Source organism: Panthera pardus, unplaced genomic scaffold (assembly GCF_024362965.1).
Source record: "Panthera pardus isolate Hobbes unplaced genomic scaffold, ASM2436296v1 HiC_scaffold_8, whole genome shotgun sequence".
Lineage (NCBI taxonomy): Eukaryota > Metazoa > Chordata > Mammalia > Carnivora > Felidae > Panthera > Panthera pardus.
In genome coordinates this window covers 25035618-25059604 of record NW_026527013.1, presented here as the reverse complement: position 1 = coordinate 25059604, position 23987 = coordinate 25035618, and the positions used below count along the sequence as shown (strand labels likewise).

The window sequence follows — 23987 nt, the reverse complement described above, 5'->3', positions numbered from 1 at the left end:
GTTCTGTGGATATCATCCTTAGAGGTCAAAAACAAATCCTTCTTTATGTAGCCCATTGATAGATGAGGCTGACGGGAAGGCTCTCTCCTTTCTCTGAAATGCTCTCTCATTTCTCTGAAATACTGCAGTTTCAGAGAACTAAGACAGCCCCACTATTTGTTAGAACATTTTAGCTGCAGGCTTTTAAATCAGCATTCCAAAGATGTAAAGGCAACAAGAATGTGTACTGGGATTTCCACAGAAGAGAGTGTTGGAGTTCTGTGCCTGTTCTGAAAAACCATGTCGGTGTGGGATTGTCATTCAGAAGACATTACATCTTAAAGGGAGGCTGGGTAAGGGGATCTCCTTTATCCATCTTAGGCAGGCCCTTGTTTCAGCTGTAGGGCCCTCAGGGATAGCGAGAGCTTCATGACTATTCCAGCTATGGATTTTGAACAATCTGGGCCAAATATGGGGCATTATTGTCCCAGTCATGCATCAGACAGGCAGGCTGCTGGAGAAAAGCCCCCAGTTGTATACTCACCTGGAGCCCAGACAAAATGTGCCATATAAAAATTGTGCCATGTGAAAGTCTGTCCCAAAGAGATAGTGGTAAGTGTTCCCCTCCACCCACAACCACGGATCTCTTTAACGTTTGTTTCTGTCTTCTGAGCAATACAAAGGAATATCAGTAGTAATATGTGGTAAGATCTGCTATAATCCAGATCCTTCTCCCTCCCACTCAGAAGACTCTATAGATAGCAAGTTTTACTTCTGGGCCAGAGTCCCAGAGCCCCTCTACCTGAGGGCTGGGATTTTTAGAACTTTGGTGACTCTGGGTAGCTTTTCCTGCAACTGCTTAGTTGGACAACTTATTTCTTAGCTTTAAATTTTTTTTTTCAACGTTTTTTATTTATTTTTGGGACAGAGAGAGACAGAGCATGAATGGGGGAGGGGCAGAGAGAGAGGGAGACACAGAATCGGAAACAGGCTCCAGGCTCCGAGCCATCAGCCCAGAGCCTGACGCGGGGCTCGAACTCACGGACCGCGAGATCGTGACCTGGCTGAAGTCGGACGCTTAACCGACTGCGCCACCCAGGCGCCCCATCTTAGCTTTAAATTACAGAGAAACAGAATGGCATAGCAAAAAACAAAACAAAACAAAACAAAACAAAACAAACAAAAAAAAACCCCACCCAGCTTTCAAAGCCAGTCATAACTGGAGTTAAATCTTAGTTTTATCACTTAGTAGCTGCCACCTGAAGCAAGTCATTTAGCCCCTCTGAGTCTCAGTCTCCTCATCTGTAAAAGGGGAATAGTAATATGTATATTGATGGCTGTTGCAAACACAACCATATTTGTAAGATAGGATCTTACTAATTTACAGACAGAATAGATGCTCGTTTTATTACTTTACATGGTCCTTACTCCTGAATATCTGCAAGATCTCAAGGTTAGGTTATGGTTTTTTCTATGTTCTTAATTTTAAAATCTCTACTGGAATACTAACAGCACACATGTACTGAGCACTCATTCTGTGACAGTCACCCAGTACATTCACATGTGTTTGGTCCTTGTAATGGCACTGCACGGTGGATCCTGTTATAATCCTCATATTACAGATGAGAAAAATGAGGCTCATACAGGGTGAAATAGCTCACCCAAGTCACAGACTAGAAAGTGGCAGGACTGAAATTTGAACCTGAATTACCAAGTCCTTAACTCACTCTACTAGCCCTTAAAACACTCATGCATAATAAGTGGCTGTGCTCCTCATGAATGTTTTCACACTAATCAGACACACAGTCATACAGAAACAGTTGTTGGTCCTTCACTTCTTTTTATTTATTTATTTATTTTTTTGAGAAAGAGAGAGAGAGAGAAAGTAAGAGGGGCACAGAGAGGGAGAGAGGGAGAGACAGAATCCCAAGCAGGGTCCACACTCTCAGAGCAGAGCCCGACACGGGGCTCAATTCACAAACTGTGAGATCATGGCCTGAACCAAGATCAAGAGTTGGATGCTTAACCAACTGAGCCACGCTGGCGCCCTGGTCCTTTCACTTCTTGATTCCTAGGAGGTCTTATATATTGTGCAGATTAGAGCTTTCTGAGTTACAAATATACTTTCCCAGTTTTCCTTTTGACTTTGCTTATGATATTCTTGTCATTTTGTTTGCACATAGAAGGGTTTTTTATTATATTTTATGATAAAAAGATCTATTAGTGTTTTCTTTTCTTCTGGACATTGAGTTATACAAGAGTCTTCCCTACATCAAGGAATTTGCTCAACTTCTTCTAGCACTGTAATGCTTTTACATTTACATTTAAATCTTTGATCCATTTGAAGTTTATCCTGGTGTACTATGTGAAATACAGGTTTAAATTTTTTTTAAAAAACCCTTCAAAACAAATTACCCTACCCAAATGTGGTCAGCATTTGTGCATGAAGAGTATCTAGAGTAGTGTATCTTTCTTTAAGAATAAAAGTAGGTTGGGGCACCTGGTGGCTCAGCTGGTTAAGCATCTGACTTCGGCCTAGGTCATGATCTCGTGGTTTATGAGTTCGAGCCCCGTGTCAGGCTCTGTGCTGACAGCCTGGAGCCTGCTTCAGATTCTGTGTCTTCCTCTCTTTCTGTCCCTCCCCTGGTCACATTCTGTCTCTCTCTCTCTAAAATAAATAAATGTTAAAAAAAAGAAAAGACTAAAAGTGGGTTTGGGGTACCTGAGTGGCTCAGTCAGTTAAGCATCCAGCTCTTTCTTTTAAACATTTTTTAATGTTTATTCATTTTTTTAAATGTTTATTTATTTATGAGAGACAGAGAGTGCGAGTTGAGGAGGGGCAAAGAGAGAGGGAGACACAGAATCTGAAACAGGCTCCAGGCTCCAAACTATCAGCACAGAACCTGACATGGGGCTCAAACTCATGAGCTGAGAGACATGACCTGAGCCAAAGTTGGACACTTAACCGACTGAGCCACCCAATAGCCCCAAATGTTTATTCATTTTTGAGAGAGAGAGACAGACAGACAGAGCACAAGCAGGGTAGGGGCACAGGGAGAGGGAGACACAGAATCCGAAGCAGGCTCCACTCTCCCAGCTGACAACACAGAGCCCGATGGGGGGCTTGAACCCACGAACTGTGAGATTATGACCTAAGCCTAAGTCTGAGGCTTAACCAACTGAGCCACCCAGGTGCCCCTAAGTGTCCAACTCTTGATTTCAGCTTGTGATCTCACGGTTCATGGATTCAGCCCCATGTTGGGCTCTGTGCTGGTGGTGTGGAGCCTGCTTGGGATTCTCTCTCTCTCTCTCTCTCTCTCTCTCTCTCTCTCTCTCTCTCTCTCTCTCTCCCCTGCCCCCATTCACACACTCTGTCTATAAGTGAGTGAGTGAGTGAGGGAATGAGTGTTTATTAATGTTACAAGTGATAAGTAGGAAACTGTTACGCTCTAATTAGGACTCTAGCCTGAAGCTTAAGTAAGGGTTTTCCTGTCCACTGAGATGGTCAAGTGCAGGGTAGTGGGAGGCTCAGGAGATAACAATCATACAAATAAAACTGCTGGAGGCAGCTTCAGACACTTATGAGACCTCTGACTCCTCATGCCATCAGTTTCTAAAACTTCACCTGTAAAAAACCTCAACATTTTCCTGCTTTTTTATCTTTGATGTTGGTATAAAATGATTCCACAGCCATCCTAGGCTTGGTTTTGGCAAAATGTGATAGTTTATCAGTGGGTTGTCACACTTGTCTCCTGGCTTCAGGAAACTTACAATCTTACTGAGGGAAGCAAGACTTAGATATGTAATATAAATCCTGAACAATACATGGGAGAAAGAAGGCAAGTGCTATTCTCATTTATATGGTAAAGACCTTTTTGTATGCATTTGAATAAAAACTCTTCCAGTTCCAAGTGACAGAAACACAACTGAAACTCCTTTAAGTAGAAAAGGAATTTATGCTGATGTAACAGAAAAGTCCAATAGTTATGGCTGCAGGCATGGCTGGATCTAAGTCCGAATTTTCCTCAGAAATTTCTCTCTCCACCTCTCAGCTTATATTTCTCTGTGTTGCCTCCATTCTCAGTTATGTTCTTCTCTCCTGGTGGAAATATAGCCACCAACATCTCTAAGCTTACCCCCTTCTCATTTACAGGTACTTTCTTGCCCAGTTCTTCCTGCAATCCCAGGACTGGGTCTCATGACTTTCCTGGACCAATCACTGTGATCAGAAAGAAGGGGCTGCTGATTGGCCTGTCCTGAGTCATACGTATTCCCGAGGGGACTGACAGTGGGCTCAGTCTCATTAAAACCACAAACACTGAGAGGGGGGCAATTTCCCCAGAGAAAATGAAAGAAAAAGGAGGAACTGATGCTGAGTGAGTCAAAGCCCCAGATTGCCCCACAGCATAAGCCTTCTGTCCTCAGAGCCCTTGAAGAATTGACTTCAGGTGCCAACAACATAAACAATGAAAAGTCATGACTGGAACAGTTGGACCCGGTTAAGCCCATAAAAATGAAGGTTTCCTGGGTTGCTGTCATGTGATAATCGAGAGCAATAGCTTTTTGCCACTTCTCACCAGCGTGACAAAATAAAACTAAACAAACAAAAAACATTGCCACCTGTCTATTACTGATGATGGGTTTCTGAGATTCTAATGGAATTTGTTGGAAAAGCTACCATTGTGTCATCAATGTTTACTAAATACCAAAACCCAGCAGAAGAGAACGTACAGAAAGAGTGTGTCCCTTTCCCCACCACTGACTATGGCTTGGGGGAAGAACAAGGTCTTGAATTGGGCAAGATTCTTAATTTGGTGCTTTTGCAAATGACATTTACTCATTCCACACCTGAATTTGTACGCATTATGAAGAACATGGCATGAAGTGCAGGGGTCTTTGTAAATGAAGCCATCTGGCTACTTTGTTGGCTGTCCCTTAGGCCTCCCATGCATTATCTCATTCAGTCCTCACAATAGCCCTATGAACTGTTTTCATCCCCATTTTATAGGTAAGAAAACTGAGGCTCAGAAAGATTTACTCACGCAGGATCCCAGAGCAATGAGTAGTAGAATCAGAATTCAGACTCAGGCTGCTGGATTCCAGCATATGGGTTCCTAACAGTGCTCAGCAATTAGCTGGCTGTTTAACCCTGACCTTGTCAACCTCACAAGGTTTCATTCCCTTTTTACAGGTGAACACTGGGTTGTTAGAAGAATCTTTGAACAGTGATGCTGCTAATGTGTTCTACTCTGAGAATCCTGGTATATAATTAGCTCTTAATAATGATAGACCGCAAATAAAGAAAAATTTCCCAGATTTCTCCAATTGCTTTCCTCCCACATTTCCCAGAAAACATTTGCAATTGCTAAAATGAACTGAATAGTATTTCTTTCTTTTCATTTTAAGAAGGAAGGCAAGTAGCCAGGACATTGACCAAGTTGGCCATCAGCTCTGAATTTTATAATTGTCAATAATCTTTAAAAATAGTCTGGTGTGTGAGATCTGGTAATTATATACCTGTGTGTAAATGGTTCAAAGGCTGAGTTTTTAAGCAAATCTGGATTTGAATCACAGTCCTGCCACTGTGAGCTCAAAGACGTTGTGGAGCCTGTCTGAGCCTCAAGTCCTCATCTCCGAAGGGATCATGAGTTAGGCCTGAGCTCACAGGGCTGTCGTGGGGATTAAAAGAGATGAAATTTACAAAGTGCTCAGCACAGTGTTGCCCCTAAGAAATGCTCAGAAAAGGCCAGCTGCCAGTCATATAATCATTGATTATCACAATTACTATTACTATTATTATTTCTTGACCTCACCCCTCCCCCTCCAAAATAAACGCCACCACCACAAGATCTTTATTTTTATCACTGACATTCAATAGTTAAACATCCTTTCCTTTGCAATGGTTTGCAAAGCACCTTGCAATTTCCTCTGTTCCTAATTCCTGGAATTCTGTTTGTTTGAACTTGAATTGTTTAAAGCTCTCTGTTCGGCAAACTCTCCTTTGTGTTTTTTCCTCTGATGTCCAGAGGCTTTGAAACAGTAGCTTTTCCATAATCTCCCACAAAAGTTGTGCTAACTCCCTGAAGGGTCGGTGGCTTTAGCTCAGTCTTCTCTTCCAGCTGGCTGTCTGGCCGGTTTTGTTTTCATTCTTTTCCCCCGAGATCTTTTCTCTTTGTTTATTAGCTCTTTAGAGGGGAATCTCTTGCAGGCCTTTCTCTAAAATATGCTTGCCTCCTCCATTCAAGATTAAGCTGTTATCTTGGTGACAGGTACTGACGAATACCACATAGAATCACACCTAGTCACGTGGCTTGGCTCACAGATTAGTGCCTTTTTCAGGTGATAATGATCCCCCTGGCAGCTACAGAAGCTTCATCATAAAAGGTTGATTATTTATGGCAACCCTGATTCTGGCCGTTAAAATAACCTGAGAACTAGTTAGTTGTTCTTTCTCCTCCCCAAGGGACATATCTGGAATTCATTTATGGCAGAAGAAACACACAAGGGCACGTATCAGGTTTTTAATCAGAATAACCTCCCATCTGTAGAGCTATTATAGATTCCAGAGCATTTCCACATACATAATCTCACAGTGAACTTGTCCCTGGGAGCTGGTCGGATATGTCTGTCCAGGGAAGGTGAGGGGGAGGAGGAGAATGAGTCCAGGATGCTGAGCCGTGGCATGGGATTCTGAGGTGATTAGCAGTCCCTTAGATGCAGTTGGGATGTGCCTGGACTGGACTCTGATAAGAAGTGCATCTCCTGCCTTCTGGTGCTTTGCTAATAACAAATGACCTGTGAGAGGATTTCACAAGACTCAGAAGGAACCTCGATCGTAAAACAATCCTTTATAAATTCATTTAAGCTGTCTTTTCTTTTTTTCTCTTGTGATATGTTTAAGACATCCGTCTTATACTGTAACATTTTACTCAGCATCTGCTGCAAGGGGAAACTATGGGATGATTCTTGCTTCCTGATCAAAGTAGGTGAATCCCTAGCAGAGGTCATTGGAAAGATATTTGAGGGAGGAGAGAAATATTTCTTCCTTTACTTTTGGTAGGCTTCCAAAGAAGAAACAAAAAAAAAAAAAAAAACTGATTTGAAGAAACTGATGGTTGACAATATTTATGGCAACACCATTTACCAAATGCCTTGGTTCTACCTGTAGTTATTACCCACCTAGGTTCACTGTTCTCCCCTGCAATGTTTTCATTATAAAAGAACATAACCACACCACACGGTGCATAATTGATACAACCATGATTTCTATTGTGTGTGTTTTCCCTACCAGCCTTTCCACATGTATGCATGCTATGTAGGTGCTCTAATAAATGGCTTTCACCCTTGCTTTTTTTTAGCTTAGCATTTTTCGTGTTGCTTGACTTCATTAGTAACTTCCTACTGCTTACACTGGATGTCCTGTAATTTAATTAAACATGCCCTGTTGTCCAGCACTTGGATTTCAGGGCAACTTAGCACAGGACTAGAAAATGTGGGCCCTGGAGCCAATCTCACCCGATTTCCTGCTCTGCCATTTCTTAGCTGTGCCATCTTGGAGACTAGCCAGGAGAATAATGATACTTTCCTCAAAGGGTTGTTTCGATGTATATAAAGCATTTAGTATGGTTCCCGGCACATAGTACATTCTCCATATTCAATAGCTAGTCTTAGTATCTCTCCTTAGTCACTATTAAATGACAATGCTCTGAAAATATTTTCTTTCACGTTATTTTCATTTGGTAAATTAACACATGTAGGAAAACTGGGCTGAGACATCTGCATATTTATATTGCTCTTGGTGGATGTTGATATCTCTCGGTATCATGGTCATTTCCACTGTCACCCACAATTCCAAGTATGCCATTTCACTATACCTTCATCAGCACTGGAAACTATCATTTGCTAAGTTGGGCAATTTAGTGTGTTAGACACAACACCTTGTGATCTGCCCACATTAGAAAAGTAGAGAGAATGGTATAATTAGCGCCTCTACTCACCCAGCATCCAGAATCAACAATGGCTAACCTCTTCCCAGTCTCTCCGCACCACATTTTCAGCATCATGTCATTTCAGTTGTCAGAACTTCGGTGTATGTCTCTACCTGATAAGGACTTTTTTTCTTTTAACATAATCCCCAAGCCTCATCCCACTTAACAAGACTAACGAGAATTCCTTCACATCATCTAATATTCGGTCCAAAGTCAGATTTCCCCAAATTCAAATTTGCCTTTGGACTGCATCTTCTTCAGTGATAATGAAGGAATTCTTGTTAATTTGTCTCAGAGAGATCCGTTTGGGGGGGGGGGGGGGGTGCCTGGCTGGCTCAGTAGATAGAGTATGTGACTCTTAATCAAAGAGGGCCTGTTTGAATCAGGATCCCAACATGGTTCACCTGTTTCTTATGATCGTTACTCTGTAAAACTTCCCCCTCCCAGCTTTTCCCGCCATGATTTGTTGGAGAAATCAGATCATTTGTCTTGTGGAATGTTTTTTGTCCTGGTTTTGGTGATGGCTTTCTCATAGTGCAGCTTAACTTTTTTTTCCCTCCTATTTTCAGTAAACTGGTAGGTAGGTGGATCTGGAGGTTTGATAAGTACCTTCCTTAATTTTAATGGGGTATTTTGAGGGGACAGTACCTCCTTACAGTCTTTCCCTCAGTAGAGTCTTATGCAGTTTTTACTGGCCTCCCTGGCACTAGAAGAACAGCTCAAAGATTCCGTTGACCATTAAACTAGTTGGAAGAAGTTTAATATAGGAACTGGTGATTATATTAGCTTAAAAATACTCAAGTTGTAGCAACTCATTGTTCTGGAAGTCATTCTTTCATTGTTCCAGTGCCCTAAAAACAGATCCAGAGGTAGGTGTGGGCAGGCCAGGCCCTACCCTCCAGTTCTAGGTGAAGAGATCATCAGAAAAGGTAACTGTAAGGCTATAGATGGTTAAGTAATTTCAGAAGTTGCCACCTGACAGAACATGGTTAATAAGTGGTAGTAATAAGGGTTGTTAGAAATCTAAAGAAGGGGTGCACCTGGGTGGCTCAGTCAGTTAAATGTCTAACTCTTGATTTGGGCTCAGGTCATGAACTCGCAGTTTGTGGGTTTGAAACCCATATTGGGCTCCACACTGCTGACAGCGTGGAGCCTGCTTAGAGTCTCTCTCTCTCTCTCTCTCTCTCTCTCTCTCTCTCTCTCTCTCTCTGCTCCTTCTCCACCCCCTTCCCCACCCACTTGCATGCACTCTCTCTCTCTCAAAATAAATAAACTTAAAAAAGAAAGAAAGAAAGAAATCCAAAGAAGGAACCCTGTGGGCTGGGTTGATCTGGGAGGACTTCTGAGAAGAAAACCTTGGTCTAGGATTTGAATATCTGGTGACGTCTGAAAGGCAGAGAAGTACAGGGAGGGGCTATTCCGGACCTGAGTTCAAAGATACCCAAGACTTTTTAAATGTCAGCCAATCCCTCCACTCATGTTGACGGCCTTCCGTACTTATCTTCTGAGACTTTTTCTGTCCTTTGTTCTTTAATTTATTCAACAAATATTAACAGAGCACCTATTACGTGCCAGCCTTTTTTGTGGCATGGGAACATGGCTCATGAGGCAACTTGATTTCATGGGAGAAACATCAGCTGGAAATCAGAAGACCTGAGCTTACTCTGAAATTTTGTTTTTAGAATAAATGTACAAAAGGAACTCCTTGACTTACCAGCTACTCCTGGTATCTCCAGAGTATCTCCAGATATCTCTAGGTCTGACTGTAGCACACTGTCACCTTTCCTGGGAAGAAAAGACTCTGCTACTTGAATAAAATTATATAAATATAAATATATAAATATATAAGTTATATATATAAATATATATTATATGTAAAAATTATATATAAATATATAATTATATATAAATATCTTAATATGTATAAATTATATATAAATATATGTATATACTTATATATATTTTTTTTTAATTTTAAATTCTCTTCCCTTCTTTCCTCTCTTGTCTTTCTTGTGAAAGCACTTTATCCTTTGAGCTCGAAAGTAAGTTGGAAACTTATGAAACAGTATTTATCACTGCCCTGGGCAAGGACACAAATGAAAACAAGAAGAATTTTTTCGCTCCCAGACAGCTCACCTTTGTTCAGGTTCCAAGAACGTGGGATAGAGGCAGAGGGAGGGCTCCCCTGCAGTTATCCCGCGGGAAGAGGTGCGCTCATTCACACGGACAAGAACCGATCTTGAGATTGACAATGGCTTACGGTGGACTGGGTGGCTAGGAACAAGGGAAAGAAATTGTTAGCATTTTTTGACACAGTCCTTCATCTGCAGCAGCTCAACTTCTATCAGTTTGATCCAAGTCTGTGTTCATTTGAATTCAATTCTGCCAGCGTCTACTGAGTGCCTGCTGTGTGCCGTGGTGGTCGGTTCGAGAGGAAGGATGTAGCTTCCCTCCCATTACCTCCACTAGCTGCCCACCTCCAAAGCGCCCTGAGTAAGCTTAACACCTAAGTATGTTCATTGTGGTTACTATGTAAACAGTTTCAAATGAACCTCCTGCCACCCCAGCCCCCCTGATTCCTGAAAGTCTCTCTCTTCCCCTTTCTCTTTCCCTATCACATAACATTCAGTAGAATTTCATTATCTTCACGATGAAAGGAAACTGTGGAGCCACCCAGTTCTGGTTTGCTGACAAATGTATTCCACTCCTTCCCCCACCCAGGAAATCAGACAGAGCACCACTCATGTCTGGGCTCCTTTGCCCTAACCCCCTAGGTATAAAATGTAAGCGGTCAATGTTCCACGAGACTTGGATTGAAAACTCTAATCCATTACGTTCGGTTTGATCAAAACGGGACCCAGGAAAGTCAAATAATTTGTCCGCAGCTGCTGTGAGTCTGTGGGTAAACAGGGACTGAAAGGTTTCTTGAGCCCGCACACGTGTGCTGCCTATAAAGCCACCTGTCCATGCTGGGGACAAGGATTGCTGCTCTGTGGCCTAACGGCACACTGAGGCCAACAACAGTCCATCCTTGGGGAGGGGATGCGGCTGTGGGGTTAAGACCACTAGTGTCCTGAGAAGACTAAGTTCTGGTGTGGCTATTTAGTAGCTGTGTGACCTTGAGCAAGTTACTTAGCCTTTCTGAACCTCTATACCATCATCTATAAAACAGAGAAAGTACCCTCTTCAGCAGGTTGTGAGGACTCTGTAAGATGATACATGTCACATCCTTGTCACAGTCTGGTGTAAAGCAAATTATTTTCTAGCATTTTAGCACTCACATGTGAACTCACCAGATCACAATGGTTCCTTTTTGTTCTGTCGGAAGTTAACTGACATCTGTCTGTGTTACTCCATTTTTTGGAAAGAGAATGCAATATGGAAATTTTGAGCTGTGGATGTGGCAAACGTGTACTCTCCTCTTAGAAATTATTTAAACAGCTTTGTTTCAATGATGTGTTTTCAATTGGCTGGTTGGTTGGTTCCCGGGCTTTAAGGAGATTCTTTCCTCTTCCAGACTTGCCTCCCCGCTCTCTCTGGGACCATAATAAACCTAGCTACTGTTTATAAAATTACTACTATGTGTTAGCCTCTTACCTGGATTCTCTCTAATCTTTACCTCCACCCTTTGAAGTTGGTGCTATTATGTCCTAATTGCAGATGAAGGCTCTGAGGCTCTGAAAGATTGAGTAACTTGTTTGATTGTTCCAACAGTTGAAGATGTTGAAGACGGGAAGGTGGAGAGGCACACTTGTGTGACCTGCAGTTGTCTGGCTGTGAGATTATGTCTGTGGTGACTTTAGCACTTGGGATTTACAATTGTCAGGGGTCTGAGTGGCCATCCACCTTCTTTCTTTCTTTTACCAGGAGGGGAAACCTAGTGAGCCAAGAAGTCATAGGACTTGACCAAAGTCAGTGTAGGAGTCCAGGGCTAAGATTTGAACCTGGGTTTCCTAACTCTTGTCTGATATTCTTTTAATCATATTATATAGACTTGAATCCTTGACCCTCATCATCATAGTCTCTGGTACCAGCACAAATAAGTTGCAAATGACCTGCAAATAATTAATGTTCCACTTCACGATTGGAACTGAAGGTTCTGGAAGCAAGGTACTTGCATTTGAACCCCAGCTCTGCCACTTACCAGCTCTGTGACTTTGGGCAAGTTGAACTCCCTTCATAGAAGGACCCACCTCATTGGATTCTTGTGAGGATCACCTGAGATATGTCATGTAGCATCAAGAAACAGTGCCTGGCAGAGAGCAAACTCTCAGCGCACATTAGCTAAGGTCATCATTTGTTGGGTTCCTGGCACTTGCCAGGCATCTTTCAGCACTGGGGCTAGAACCCTGAACAAAAGAGTCATGATTTTTGACCTTATGGAGCTTACAGTTAAGTGGGAGACACTGATGTTAAAGACTAATGAAGCTTATGATTTACTGAGTACATCTGGTTCCATTTATTTAGAGGGCATTGTTTAGAAGTTGCTGCAATGTAGCTTTCCCTTTGGTTTTGATCTTTGTAAATGGGTGACATCAATGTCAATATTTTGCATCAGAAGCTTGGCCTGCGGTACACAGAGCCCTCAGCCTTGAAGCTCCTGGTACTCCGCACCACATGCCAGCAGCCATCTGTGTGTTGCATCCAGAACAGAACTGGCTGTGGTCCTTCCACTTGGATGTCAGCAGCCTACCCGAGGAGCAGAAAGGAAGTTATGACTGGGGAAAATCCACGAGGCAGCAAGACTTGGTCACTGAAGGAACAGACAGCTCTCCTAGTCATAACAGGCCTGTAGGAAGAGGACACAGTAGGAACCAAATGTTGCTGTACAGATAACACAGGCACCATACAGCCCAGTACCTATTTTTAAGTAGCAGTGGTATATTTCAGGCCTGTTCCATCCCGTTTATAAGGTAGCTCCATTTCCCTTTCAGGGTTTTTCTTTTGCTTTGTTTGCTCATAGTTGATCTTACCTCGGTTTGAACTTTGCTTTCTTGACCATTTGGTATTGAAAGAACCTTTATTCTTCGATGCATTTCCTGGCAAATGAGGATGCCAAGCTTAATTTTCTTTTTATTTTTTAAATTTATTTTTGAGAGACAGAGCATGAGCATGAGCATGAGCAGGGGAGGGGCAAAGAGAAAGGGAGACAGAGAATCCCAAGCAGGCTCCATGCTGCCAGCACAGAGCCTGATATAGGGCTCGAACCCACGAAACCATGAGATCATGACCTGAGCTGAAACCAAGAGTCGGATGCTTAACTGACTGAGCCATGCAGGTGCCCCAAGAAAGCTTTTTTCCTTTAATGTTTATCTTTGAGAGAGAGAGAGAGAGAGAGAGGGAGAGAGATGTGAGTGGGGGAGGGGCAGAGAGTGAGAGAGGGAGACACAGAATCTGAAGCAGGCTCCAGGCTCCAAGCTGTCAGTACAGAGCCTGATGTAGGGCTCAAACCCATGAACCCTGAGATCACGACCTGAGCCGAAGTCAGACACTTAACTGACTAAGCCACCCAGGCACCCCAAGCTGAATTTTCTGATGAACCCATATAAAATATTACCATTCTGGGCTGACTACAGCAAACCTGCTGATTTTAGATAAGGATGGTTTCATCAGTACAAGATAATATCAGTTTTATTTTCTTTCCTGAAATAAAACAACATAAAATTGAGGCAGTATTTCATAGACACTTTGGTCTTTGCTGTTTTATAGAACCACAGAAGATAAGCATCTGTGTTTAAATCACCTTATTTTTTAGTTCAAGAAACTGGGCCTCACTGAGTTTACTTGACTTATTCAAGGTCACACAGCAAATTTAGAGGTAGAACCAGAATTGGATCCCACATCTTCAAATTTAGGTCAGTTCGCTCTTCACTGTGTCACTGCTTTTATATATGCTCCATGGTTAAATCAATACTTGAAATCATGGATTTAGAGGAAAGAATCATTAACCCCTTTGGAAGCAAGAAAAGTAGAAAATATCCCCAAATCCCATCTTTTCCTCTCTGATTCATTGAGAAAAAAGAGAGGAGGAAGGTTAATAACAATATGGATTATGTGCTTATTTTGTGCCTAGAATGCTGACATATGTATTATCTCATGAAACTATTCATATATTTTATCTCATAAAAGCCTTGAAAGTCTCATAGCCTCATTTTGCAGTTGATGGCACAGAGGTTTGGCATGGCAAATAAGTTGTACAAAGTCATAGAGTTAGCAAGTGGAAAACTTGGTACTTGCCTCTAGGCTTCTTATTCTAGAGCTTGTATTTTCCTATTCTACCAGGAACTGAAGAATGGGGTGTTCAGGATTCCATAAAGTTGTATCGTAGAGCCAGGGTAGAAGGGGAATCTCTTATTCTTCAAAAATCAATGTCACAAGGTAATGCATGTGTAATTATTTTTCAGTTTACTGGAGCAGTCTGTACGTATTTTTTCCCCCTCACTTTGTAACTTTGCACCTTCCATATTAAAAGTTTCTTTAGGGAATGGAAATTAATTTGGAAGGCTCCATTACTCCTGCTTCCAGCTGGTACAGATGCTTGGCCTCCTCTGGACAGGTAGGAGGGAGAGTGCTGGCCTCTTTCTGCTGAGCTCGTAAACTGAAGTGTCTAAATTCAGGAGTGATGCCAGGTGGGGTGGGGACGAGGAAGGGAGGAAAGGGATGTGGTGTTTGGAGCCCATAACTCAGGAAACGTGATGGCACCTAATTTCAGAGTGGCATGAGGCAAGCGTTTAAGAATAATGAGCTATTGTTGTGGGTTTTTTTTCTTTAATGGGTGGGTTGTTTTTATAAAGTTTTATGAACAGGAAACTGAAGCAAAATGCTGATCTCTTTGGTTTTTGAGCCCTGCCAGCATCATTTTCATTTTTATTTTTGAGTTGGTGACAGGCACTTCCTTTAACACTTCTGGGGATAAAGCGTAATGAGACACCCCGAACCTCATTTTATGATAGCAGAACCCAAATGAAGACTTGGAGTTTCAGATCTTCTCGATAACAGCATAAGGGACAGAATAAGATCCCTCCCTGACCCAGAGAGAAAGATGGCTCTTTCAGAAACCAAGGTAGTCTGCAGAAATGTTTCCCTTTACAAAATTCTAGAAAATTTGCCCAACATGTGGCATATCTCTAACGTGCCCCAAAATGGGTCTTGCTGTGGCAAGGAAAATACTGATCGAATTCCCAGCCTACCGTCAATCATAAAAACCCAGCCTATCCAGCTAGTGTTTCTCCTGGAGTATGACTTCATCTTAAATAAGGTGGTCCTATCTGTTGTGCATTTTGGATGCACTGGACCAATATTTCAAGCACTTGGCTGCCAACTTCAGAGATGTTAAAAGCTGTTTTGCTCCTGCAGGGCATTTATTCATTGCTTACCTTGTAAAACTTATGTCTTATTGCACTTTCCTGGCACCAGAGCAACCCTTGAATTTACCCATTGCATTTGGTTTTTCTGGGCCTGCAGACAGCACTGGGTTATTAAAGTTCAAGGAGGAAGCCACGTGATGTTGGCTTTACAATTTTAATTCTCTCTTACCTTCCTCCCTCCCTTCCTCCCACTCCCGAACAGATGAATTTTGTTTCCCATGTACCGTGTCGAAACTAGAATGGGCTCTCAAGGCATCTCTTGTAAGACTCCAGGTTAGGATGCCCAGAGGGGAAGAGCAATACCCTCCCTTGTCAGAGCAGCTGGCGAAGAAATTTCCTTCTTCTCCCATTGGCATCTTTGGATACAAAAAGTCCTTGAGCCATAATTTCACATCAGCCTGGGAACTTTAACACCATGGTTAATCTTGCAGAAACACCAGGCAAAAACCTCCCCTCCCCCTCCAAAGTCAGCCCCTCAAGGCCCAACTCAAGAGAACAAAGTCTCAATATAAACAACACTAGATATGGGCATGGCAAGTTGAATAGAAAAAATAGTTTAACCTGGAATCACAAACGTACAGAAGGAAAAAGAAGAAAATGCCTCTGGGGGGCAAGAAAAGGACAGATGAGCATGTTACAAGGTACCCCTGAAAATGGACTATTTGACATCCTTTGCCACCAGTTTCAGTCCCCCTGGCAAGTCTACCTTGTTCAGGAATTAGCGTAAATTGCCAGGTATGTGTAAAAAAAACGGAGGGAACTGAAAGCTCTCAGTAACATCCAGGACAGCCTCAGAGCTTATACTGCAGGAACCATCTCTCAAAGTGGTCTCAGTGAGTTTTGGATTCCTCAAGAAAAATGTCTACCCATGTCTACTTCTCAAAAAAAATTTTAACAGCCCATTTTGGTACTATGCATATGATTTCTTGGTCCCATCACAGAAACTTGATATATGCTATGTTCCTTATTGCAAAAATTCTTTTCTGGATTCACCTGTTCCGTGACAGCTTCTTTGATTAGCCCCGTTTCAATTTAGTTTTCATTTTAACAAATATGGGTCATGGTGACACATGCTAGAAGGAGCTGAGCCACTATGGTGAGAGAGATCGATAACGATCCCTGTGCCCTTGTAGCTCACCGTCAGGTGGTGGAGGAATCAGTCGCTAGGAGCTGGGTGAGTGTTGGGGAAAGGGGAGCACAGAACAAAGGCTCCCCAACCTAGGAATCTAGGATAGCGTTGGATGAGACGAATTATCCAGGAAGCCATTTGGTGGTTGTTCTTGTGATGCCAAAGAACTAAGTGATCATGCAGCAGTAAGAGTTGGTGAACTAGAAGCCTGTACTTTTGTTCAGCCTTCTGTTGCCAAGAAGTCAGTCAGTCAGAATAGTGGGCATGTGAGACTTGAATTGCTGAACTTGGTTTTGAATGTCATATGGAAAAATTCAAACATAGCAGAACTCACCTCCCACTTAACCAAAGAACCCAGTGAACCTGCACCCTCTGTCCCATCTATAGTGTTGTCAGACGCCCACGGCATAAGGAACATGTTAGCTAATGGGCTGCTCTCTAACACGCACCAGACGACTTCTGCTCGTACCACATGAGTGAGACACAAACAAGCTTGCCAGGAGTCCCCAGGTCTGCTTCTGCTCATTGAACTCATTCTCTAATTAAGGTCTTCTACACACACTACTCTCCTCCCTGTACCCCCCTCTCTCCTGCCCCAGGTCTTTTTCAAGTAAACATCTCAAGCCAACTGCCCTCCTCCCATTCTCTACTGCTACAGCTAATTTTTTAAAAGCTTAAATGCAGTCATGTCCCCTGGCCATGAAGATAAGCATGTTTTTAATTGAAACTCTGGATACCAGATTGTAAATCAAGTTCTAAGAGCCAGAACATGTCTCCTGGTGGGTGGCTTAGTTGGTAGTTTACTCGGAGTGTGGACTTGTTTATTTTTCATTGTATCCCTGATGCACCCATACGGATGCAGGCTATCCAACGTTGAATAGCTTGATGAGCAAATAAGCATCTCTCCATGCCCACTCAGGATTTTGATGCTATAACCATTGGGCTAACTACCCTTGGGCACCTCCGGCCTGAGAATCTGTGGTTCAGAATATTCCTGGAATGGGGGAGGTGGGCAGGCTCATTTGGGAGCCGGCTGATAATTCTAACTCACACCACTGTGCTATTCAATGCATTTTGAGAGGGTTTATCAAAAATTCAAATTTCTAGAGTCCATTGATGAAGATTCCAATTCAGTAGACCCAAAGTGGGGCCCAGGTATGGATTTGATAAGCTTCTCACTTTATTTCACTACAGGTGGTGTCTGGAATTAATGTCCCTGAATTCCCAGAAGTCACATTTCCATAAATGTATAATTTTTCAAATCCTGGCCAGATGATATGAATACTGCTATCATTGATATACACATTTTACACATTTCTCCCACATTTTAATTTTTTTAGAATTAGGATATATCTTATAATTGATCACATGTTATAATTTAATTGGCAACATTTTTCTTTCTTGGTAATACATAAAATAATAGCACATATTACAGTCTTTGGCATCTTAGGTTTGGTGAAATATGGTACTTTGATTTCTGAGTTTGTAGTTGATGGAAAACAGTTCTACTATCCAAAACTAGAATTTACATATTTTAGACAACAATTTCTCCATGCAGTGGTTAGTGTAGAAAACCTATATAACACATAACATTAGCTATAGTCTAAGGGGAATAAATATTTTTGGAGTGTAACAAATTTATTGAATTCTTGGTCAAAAGATATGAAATACTCTCAAACAAATTCAGACTACCCATAAAGTTCAAAGACCCTATAGTAGCATACAGAAAGTGTTCTAAAGACTGGCTTAAATTCTATAAGCAAAACAAGCCTGCTGATAGTAATCAGCTCAAATTGGACGTCAGGATTCTTACTACAAATGAGTGAAGACAGGTTTCCAATCGTACATGCTCTGTGGTCAGAAATACCATATAACAAAAAGACAGTAAATTGAATCCCTTGGGATTTTTGTTTCATCACTGAGTTTGAGTTTCTGCCCCCCAAAACAATTAAATATGGTGGTGAAGGTTTTCCTGGGAAAGACCAAACTTTGAGACATTTCTTCCTCCTCTCTGATTTCTTCTTCAAGTATTATCTTTCATTGAAACTTTCATTTTCACTTATTGTTTGAAGTGCATTTTCATATCAGTAGCAGTTTAAGACAGTTTTCTGTCCCCCACCCTTTATTCCCCTATCTTTTGTTTTCTTGTCCTTTTGTGTTTTATGAAATACGTGATTTTGTTAAGTGTCAGGTTTGGACAACAGGGAAAGATTCTAGGCATGTCAATATTCTGAGGCAACTTGGCACTGAAGCATTTTTTCTTTGCTCCACCATGCCCAAACTGACATTTGTGATCGAGGTCTGAAGCAAGAATATCCTTAAGGTCAAAACCAACAGATTATCCTGATGCTATATTTCAGTTACACTCTCTAATGCAAGTTTTCTCAACAGCAGCATTATTGACATTTTGAACCTGTAAATTCTTTGTTGTGGGGCTGTCCTGTGCATTATAGGATGTCTGCCAGCATCCTGAGTCTCTATCCATTAGATGCCACCAGGACCCCACCCCCACCCCAATGACAATAAAAAATGTATTCAGACATTGCCAAATGTCACCGGGGAGACAAAATTGCCCCCAGGTGAGAATCACTGCTGTAATGAACTAGAGGTGAGGAATGTACCTGTCTGTGGTATATCAGGGCAAGACAAATATTCATTCCCTCTTAAAAAAACATAAAGTCTTGATTATTTTTGCATTATAGCTGGTAATCCACAGGATTAGCTCTATCTTGGGAGAAAGAAAAAGATTGTATCACTTAACCGGTTTTTCAAACTTGTTTCACAAAATGAGATCTTTAAGTGAATGCAAGAATGAAGTCTTCCAGCTTTAGAATATCCAGGGATATATTTTCATAAATCTAGCCTGGAGCCAGTGGACACAACCCCAGGCAGGCAGAGAGTAATAATACTGATATGATTTTGGATATTATCAGTGTTTCGTTGGTGCCATTTTTACCCGTCTGGCAGGAAACCACAGTCCTGATCTCTCAGAATTCACTGCCAGAACTTTTTCAGGCTTTTGACTCCCCTCTCTCATCAAGACTGAAGCGGCAGAGAGGAGAGGAAGCTCAGTCATTAGCTGGGAATGTTGCCCAAATGGAAGGGGGGAAGGGGGAGGTGTTGGTACACATGTGTATCCAACATGTACCTACATGACTGTGTGAGATCAGCAGGGGTGGGAGAGATAGTTCCAGATGCCAAGGAGCAGATGGAGGTGTGTGTGTTCGAAGGCTGGGCTGTAGAGGATTGGCTGCTGTCACCTGAGCTCCTTCTGCAAATGCACACCTTGCTGCAGAGGTTACAGTTGAAAGGCCATGTTTTAAAGTCAACCATACTCCTTGAGCAGATGTGTATTACACACCTCCCTGGCACAGAGGTTCAGGAATAGGAAGAGAAGAAAGGGGAGAAATGTAGCTGATTGAGCACCTGCTCTGTAATAAACACTCTTTCATATTTGATGAATGAATGAATGAATGAATGAATGAGCCTTTAAGGAGAAAAAGAACCCACTAACTCTGATGTTAAGTGTAATGGTAACAGGACAAGGCATCGTCCCATTGGCTGAGAAGGTCTCCACAAACACTAACTTCTGAAGTTTCAGCCTCAGGCTGGCCTGTTGTGCTCAGCGCCACAGCAGTGAGATTTGAGGAGTTGATTGATGGTCTCCCAGCCATGCCTGGCTGTCTGCTCTTCTGAAAGGAGCTAATAACCAGTGGTGGGCTTGTGTGTGGAGGCCCACCACTCCACCGGCAGCACAAACAAGCCCCACTCGGCCCAGGCGAGAATGCAGGCCCCACTCTTGGCACTGTTCCTGGAAACGAAGAACAGGCTTCTTTATTCCAGTCTCCAGGCTTCTGGCTAGCAAGGAACACTGCCCGGCTGTGAAGCGTTTTATAGGATTATAACGGGTTGTGCTAAAGGCGAGTTCTGAAAAGCACTTTGTGCCACTGCTTTGAGTGAAGCTGACTGTTAGGGCAGTGTTGTTCCTAAGCCCATAAACACACACACACACACACACACACACACACACACACGCAGGATAGGGAATGCCGGGCTCCTGGGGCCCACTCAGCTGGGCAGCACTGCAGAGTTGGCCTGGCTTCCCTCAGTTCTGACACCAGCCTCAGGAGTGTGCTTAGGAACCATCCTGTAGAGCAGCCTGCTTTCTGACAAAGTCTTTGGTCACAGACACCTCTGTTGGGAATCCTAGGCAGAATACCCAAACCCCAAAACTGCTAATGTTGGAGCAGTACACCACACACGGGGGAGGTTCTGAAGTCAGGGCACAAGGTGGACATTGCATGGAGTCAAAAATACCCTTGAAAAAATTTTAAATGTGTCAAGGACCACATACATACATGGCTTGTATATACCCCAAATTGCCAGCTTCAGTTTACAGACCTTATTGTACCAAAAATATATGTCTTTAAACACCAGAGCCCTATTTATGGTGGTGAGACATTCATGCTTTGAGAAGCTTAGAAGCATCTGACAAGCCAAGGGAACTCCAGGTCCCCATCTTTCCTTTCACACTCATTTGGGGGCTTATGCTTTTTTTTTCAGCACTATGTAAATGATTACTGGCCATTAGCAATCTCTTTCTATCTCTATCTCCCTCTCTCTGCCTAACATATCTGGCAGAAAACACAGAAGTTTGCTACACATATGTTCTGTGGCCATGTATATTAATTGATTTTTATTGTTCCAAATCTTTTGAGGAGGGGCAAAAAAAATGTTATGAGAGAGTGGATATAGCAGCCTTCCTATCAACCAGTATGACTATTCTTCGCTGTATGATAGTTGTACTTAAACTTGAGGTTAAAGTACCCACTTTTCCATGGGGTTTATGTACTGCTACACTGGGCTTAGGGTATGCCAGACTCCCTGCCCAGCCCTGAGGATCCCGCAGTGAATGGACCAGTCGAAGTTTGCTAAGGTCACTCTTTCTCACCAAGTGCTGGAGGTGCACTTCCCAACTAGAGGATAAGGCCCAGAGAACTTGTCAAAGCTCGTCCTCAAAGGGGCTGTTGCTGGCCAGATCATCCTGTTGAGATGGTGGGTCTGAGGGGCCAGAGGAGCAGGAAGAAGACGGGAATGAGGAGCAGCTCCAGGTGCTTCAGCTCATATCCTCAGCAGCCAGGGTAGCCCTGAGTGAGGCATGTCACTGCCTCTCCTGGCCCTCCTTTGGCTGCAGAATTAATCAGGGGCTGTGTTAGTTGGGTGCCTTTGGAGATGACATTCCCTTCATGCCCCCACCAAGCTTGGTCAAGCTCACAGGGAGCACTTACATAAGCTCCCCAATCAGCACAGCCCGGGTTAAGAAATGAAGTTGTGTTCGGGAATACAGGTAGAAAAACTCAGTGGTCCATGGGCATCTTTCTCACTGCAAACCTCGTCTTCGATCACCTCCTTCCCACTGCTTGAGGATGTATATTTGAGGGGAAAAAAAATCCAGGTGTTTTCTCCAATCTCAGCCGGAACCCACTAATTCAGGAGTCTCCTTTACACATGTGGCAACAATGGGGCTAGCAAAACTGGCCAGACTCTCTCTTTTCTGAAGGCAGTTTGTCCACACTAGCTGGACAGGAAAGTAGGTGAATGTAGTGCCAGGGTGTGTGTGTTTGGTACCTGGGATGAAAGATCTATGTATCATGAGGTTTCCTGCCTGGAAAGTGGAAACGGGATTCTGGCCTTAGCTGGAAGCAGAGAACACTGTAACAAGGTCTAGATATTTCCATTCCCATTACCTCCTGTACACCTAAGAAGTCAAAACAAAAGACATCAGCTCCCTAGACCACCACCTGCAGTGGTCATGACTTTGATGGGGGCCAAGGGGTGGGATTTCAACAGTGCAGTCTACAAAATAACTTTTGAGACAGTGATCATTTTAATATTAAAAAATTAATTTCCCAAGTAACACATAAATATATTTTTCTTGTAAAAAATTTAAGAACATTAGCTATAAATTGAAAGTCTCTTTTACAGCCTTTAATTCCAGGTGTATACCTGGCATGGATTGCCTCCCCTAGCCCCAAGTGGACTTATAAGTTTGCTGTGCATCCTTCTGGATGGTTTTCAATAGTATTTACCTACATTGTGCTATAGAAAATACATGGTATTATGTAGATGTGTTTTCAACACAAATGGTATTAATATTGGGCTTACTCTGCAATTGTTCTTTAACTGAATGTGATACATACACTGGAGATCTCTCCATGCCACAACCCTGGACCCATCTTGTTTTTGACTGCTGCTGAGTGGGGTTTTGTAGGGAGGAGAATTTATTCAAGCATTCCCTGTTGATGGATATTACCGTGGTTCCAGTTTGGGGGTTTTGCTTGTTTGCTTTTTACTGTTCCAGACTGGACTGCAGCAAATGATCTTAGAATTGCCTATTGAACATTTACAATGTATTTCTCCAGTAAGGCATGGTATAGCCAACCGGGTCCTGCTGCAGAGCTTCATCTTGAACAGACCCTGTCAGACTGCCCTTGTGAGTGGCTGACAGCCACTAATCAGCCTCTTCATATTTAAAAATGGGTACAGAGGAAGGCGCCCAAGGGAAGTCTCTGGAAGTGGTGGAAATACATTTCCTGATTGTGGAAGTGGTTACGTGAGTGTTTACATTTGTCAACACTCAACTAACTATATAACTTAAAGTGGGCACATATTACTGTTTATAGACTATACACTCCAGTGACGTTCAGATGCTCATTAAAAAAAACACAACTGTGGGGGGTGGAGACTGGCTGGGAATAAGGCAAGACGGAATACTACCTCTTCTTAATATGGGCTTTTAAAATGCTGGCTTTTCCTTCCACCGGGTCTCCTCTCTACTCGCCGCCTCTTCCACTCCCAGAGTGAGGGGTAGTCGTTGCACGGGTGGCCTCGGGCCTCCGCCTCGCGGAAGGAAAAGACCCACGGTAGAATCGTCCCTCTCCTCGCTGGGGCGTTTCCGCGGGGCGGTACCTGGGCGTTCCAAGGACGCGCGGGGGCGGGGCCGAGGCGGTGCCCGCCCCGCCCCAGGTGGGCGTGCCCGCATTAGGCTCCGCCCCCTTTCAGCCGGAGCGCCGAGTCGGTCCCACCCGGCAAGAAGCCGGCTGTCAGTCTCCGTGCCGCCACTGCCGCCGGGCACCGTGGAGCTGGGGCCCCCTTTCGCCTGGGAGTTTTGTAGTCGCCTCGGGTCAGCGGTGACATCCCAAAGAGCAGGCCCGGCAGCCACCATGGTGGCCAAGGATTACCCCTTCTACCTCACGGTCAAGAGGGCGAACTGCAGCCTGGAGGTACCCCCAGCCAGCAGTCCGGTCAAGGACGCCGAGGTAGGGTCTCCACCTGGACCTCTCTGGGTCCATCTGTCAGTCCCTCTGTCTGTCTCCATCTCTCAGTCCCTCGGCTCCCTCTCTTTATCAGTCTCTCTCTGCCTGCATCTTTCATTCGGTGTGTTCCTCTTTCTTTCTCTCCCTCTGCTTCTGCGAATCCCTCTCCCTCTCCCCATTTCTCACACTCACTGTCTCCCTCTATGTC

At 43.3% G+C, this 23987-nt stretch overlaps 1 protein-coding gene across 5 annotated transcripts in view; it reads left to right on the top strand.

Moving 5' to 3' along the window:
* The window catches only part of ARHGEF3 (Rho guanine nucleotide exchange factor 3), a 305569-nt gene that overhangs the window by 211786 nt on the left and 69796 nt on the right, over positions 1-23987 (top strand). The window contains exon 1 of one of the 5 annotated variants that reach the window (XM_019470001.2): positions 23534-23782. The exons of the other annotated variants lie outside the window; for them this stretch is intronic. Within the exon in view, the coding sequence (XP_019325546.1) occupies positions 23687-23782 (96 nt within the window). The 5' untranslated portion in view covers positions 23534-23686. Of the gene's footprint in view, positions 1-23533; positions 23783-23987 lie in introns of those variants that run through there. 5 annotated transcript variants of the gene reach the window in all.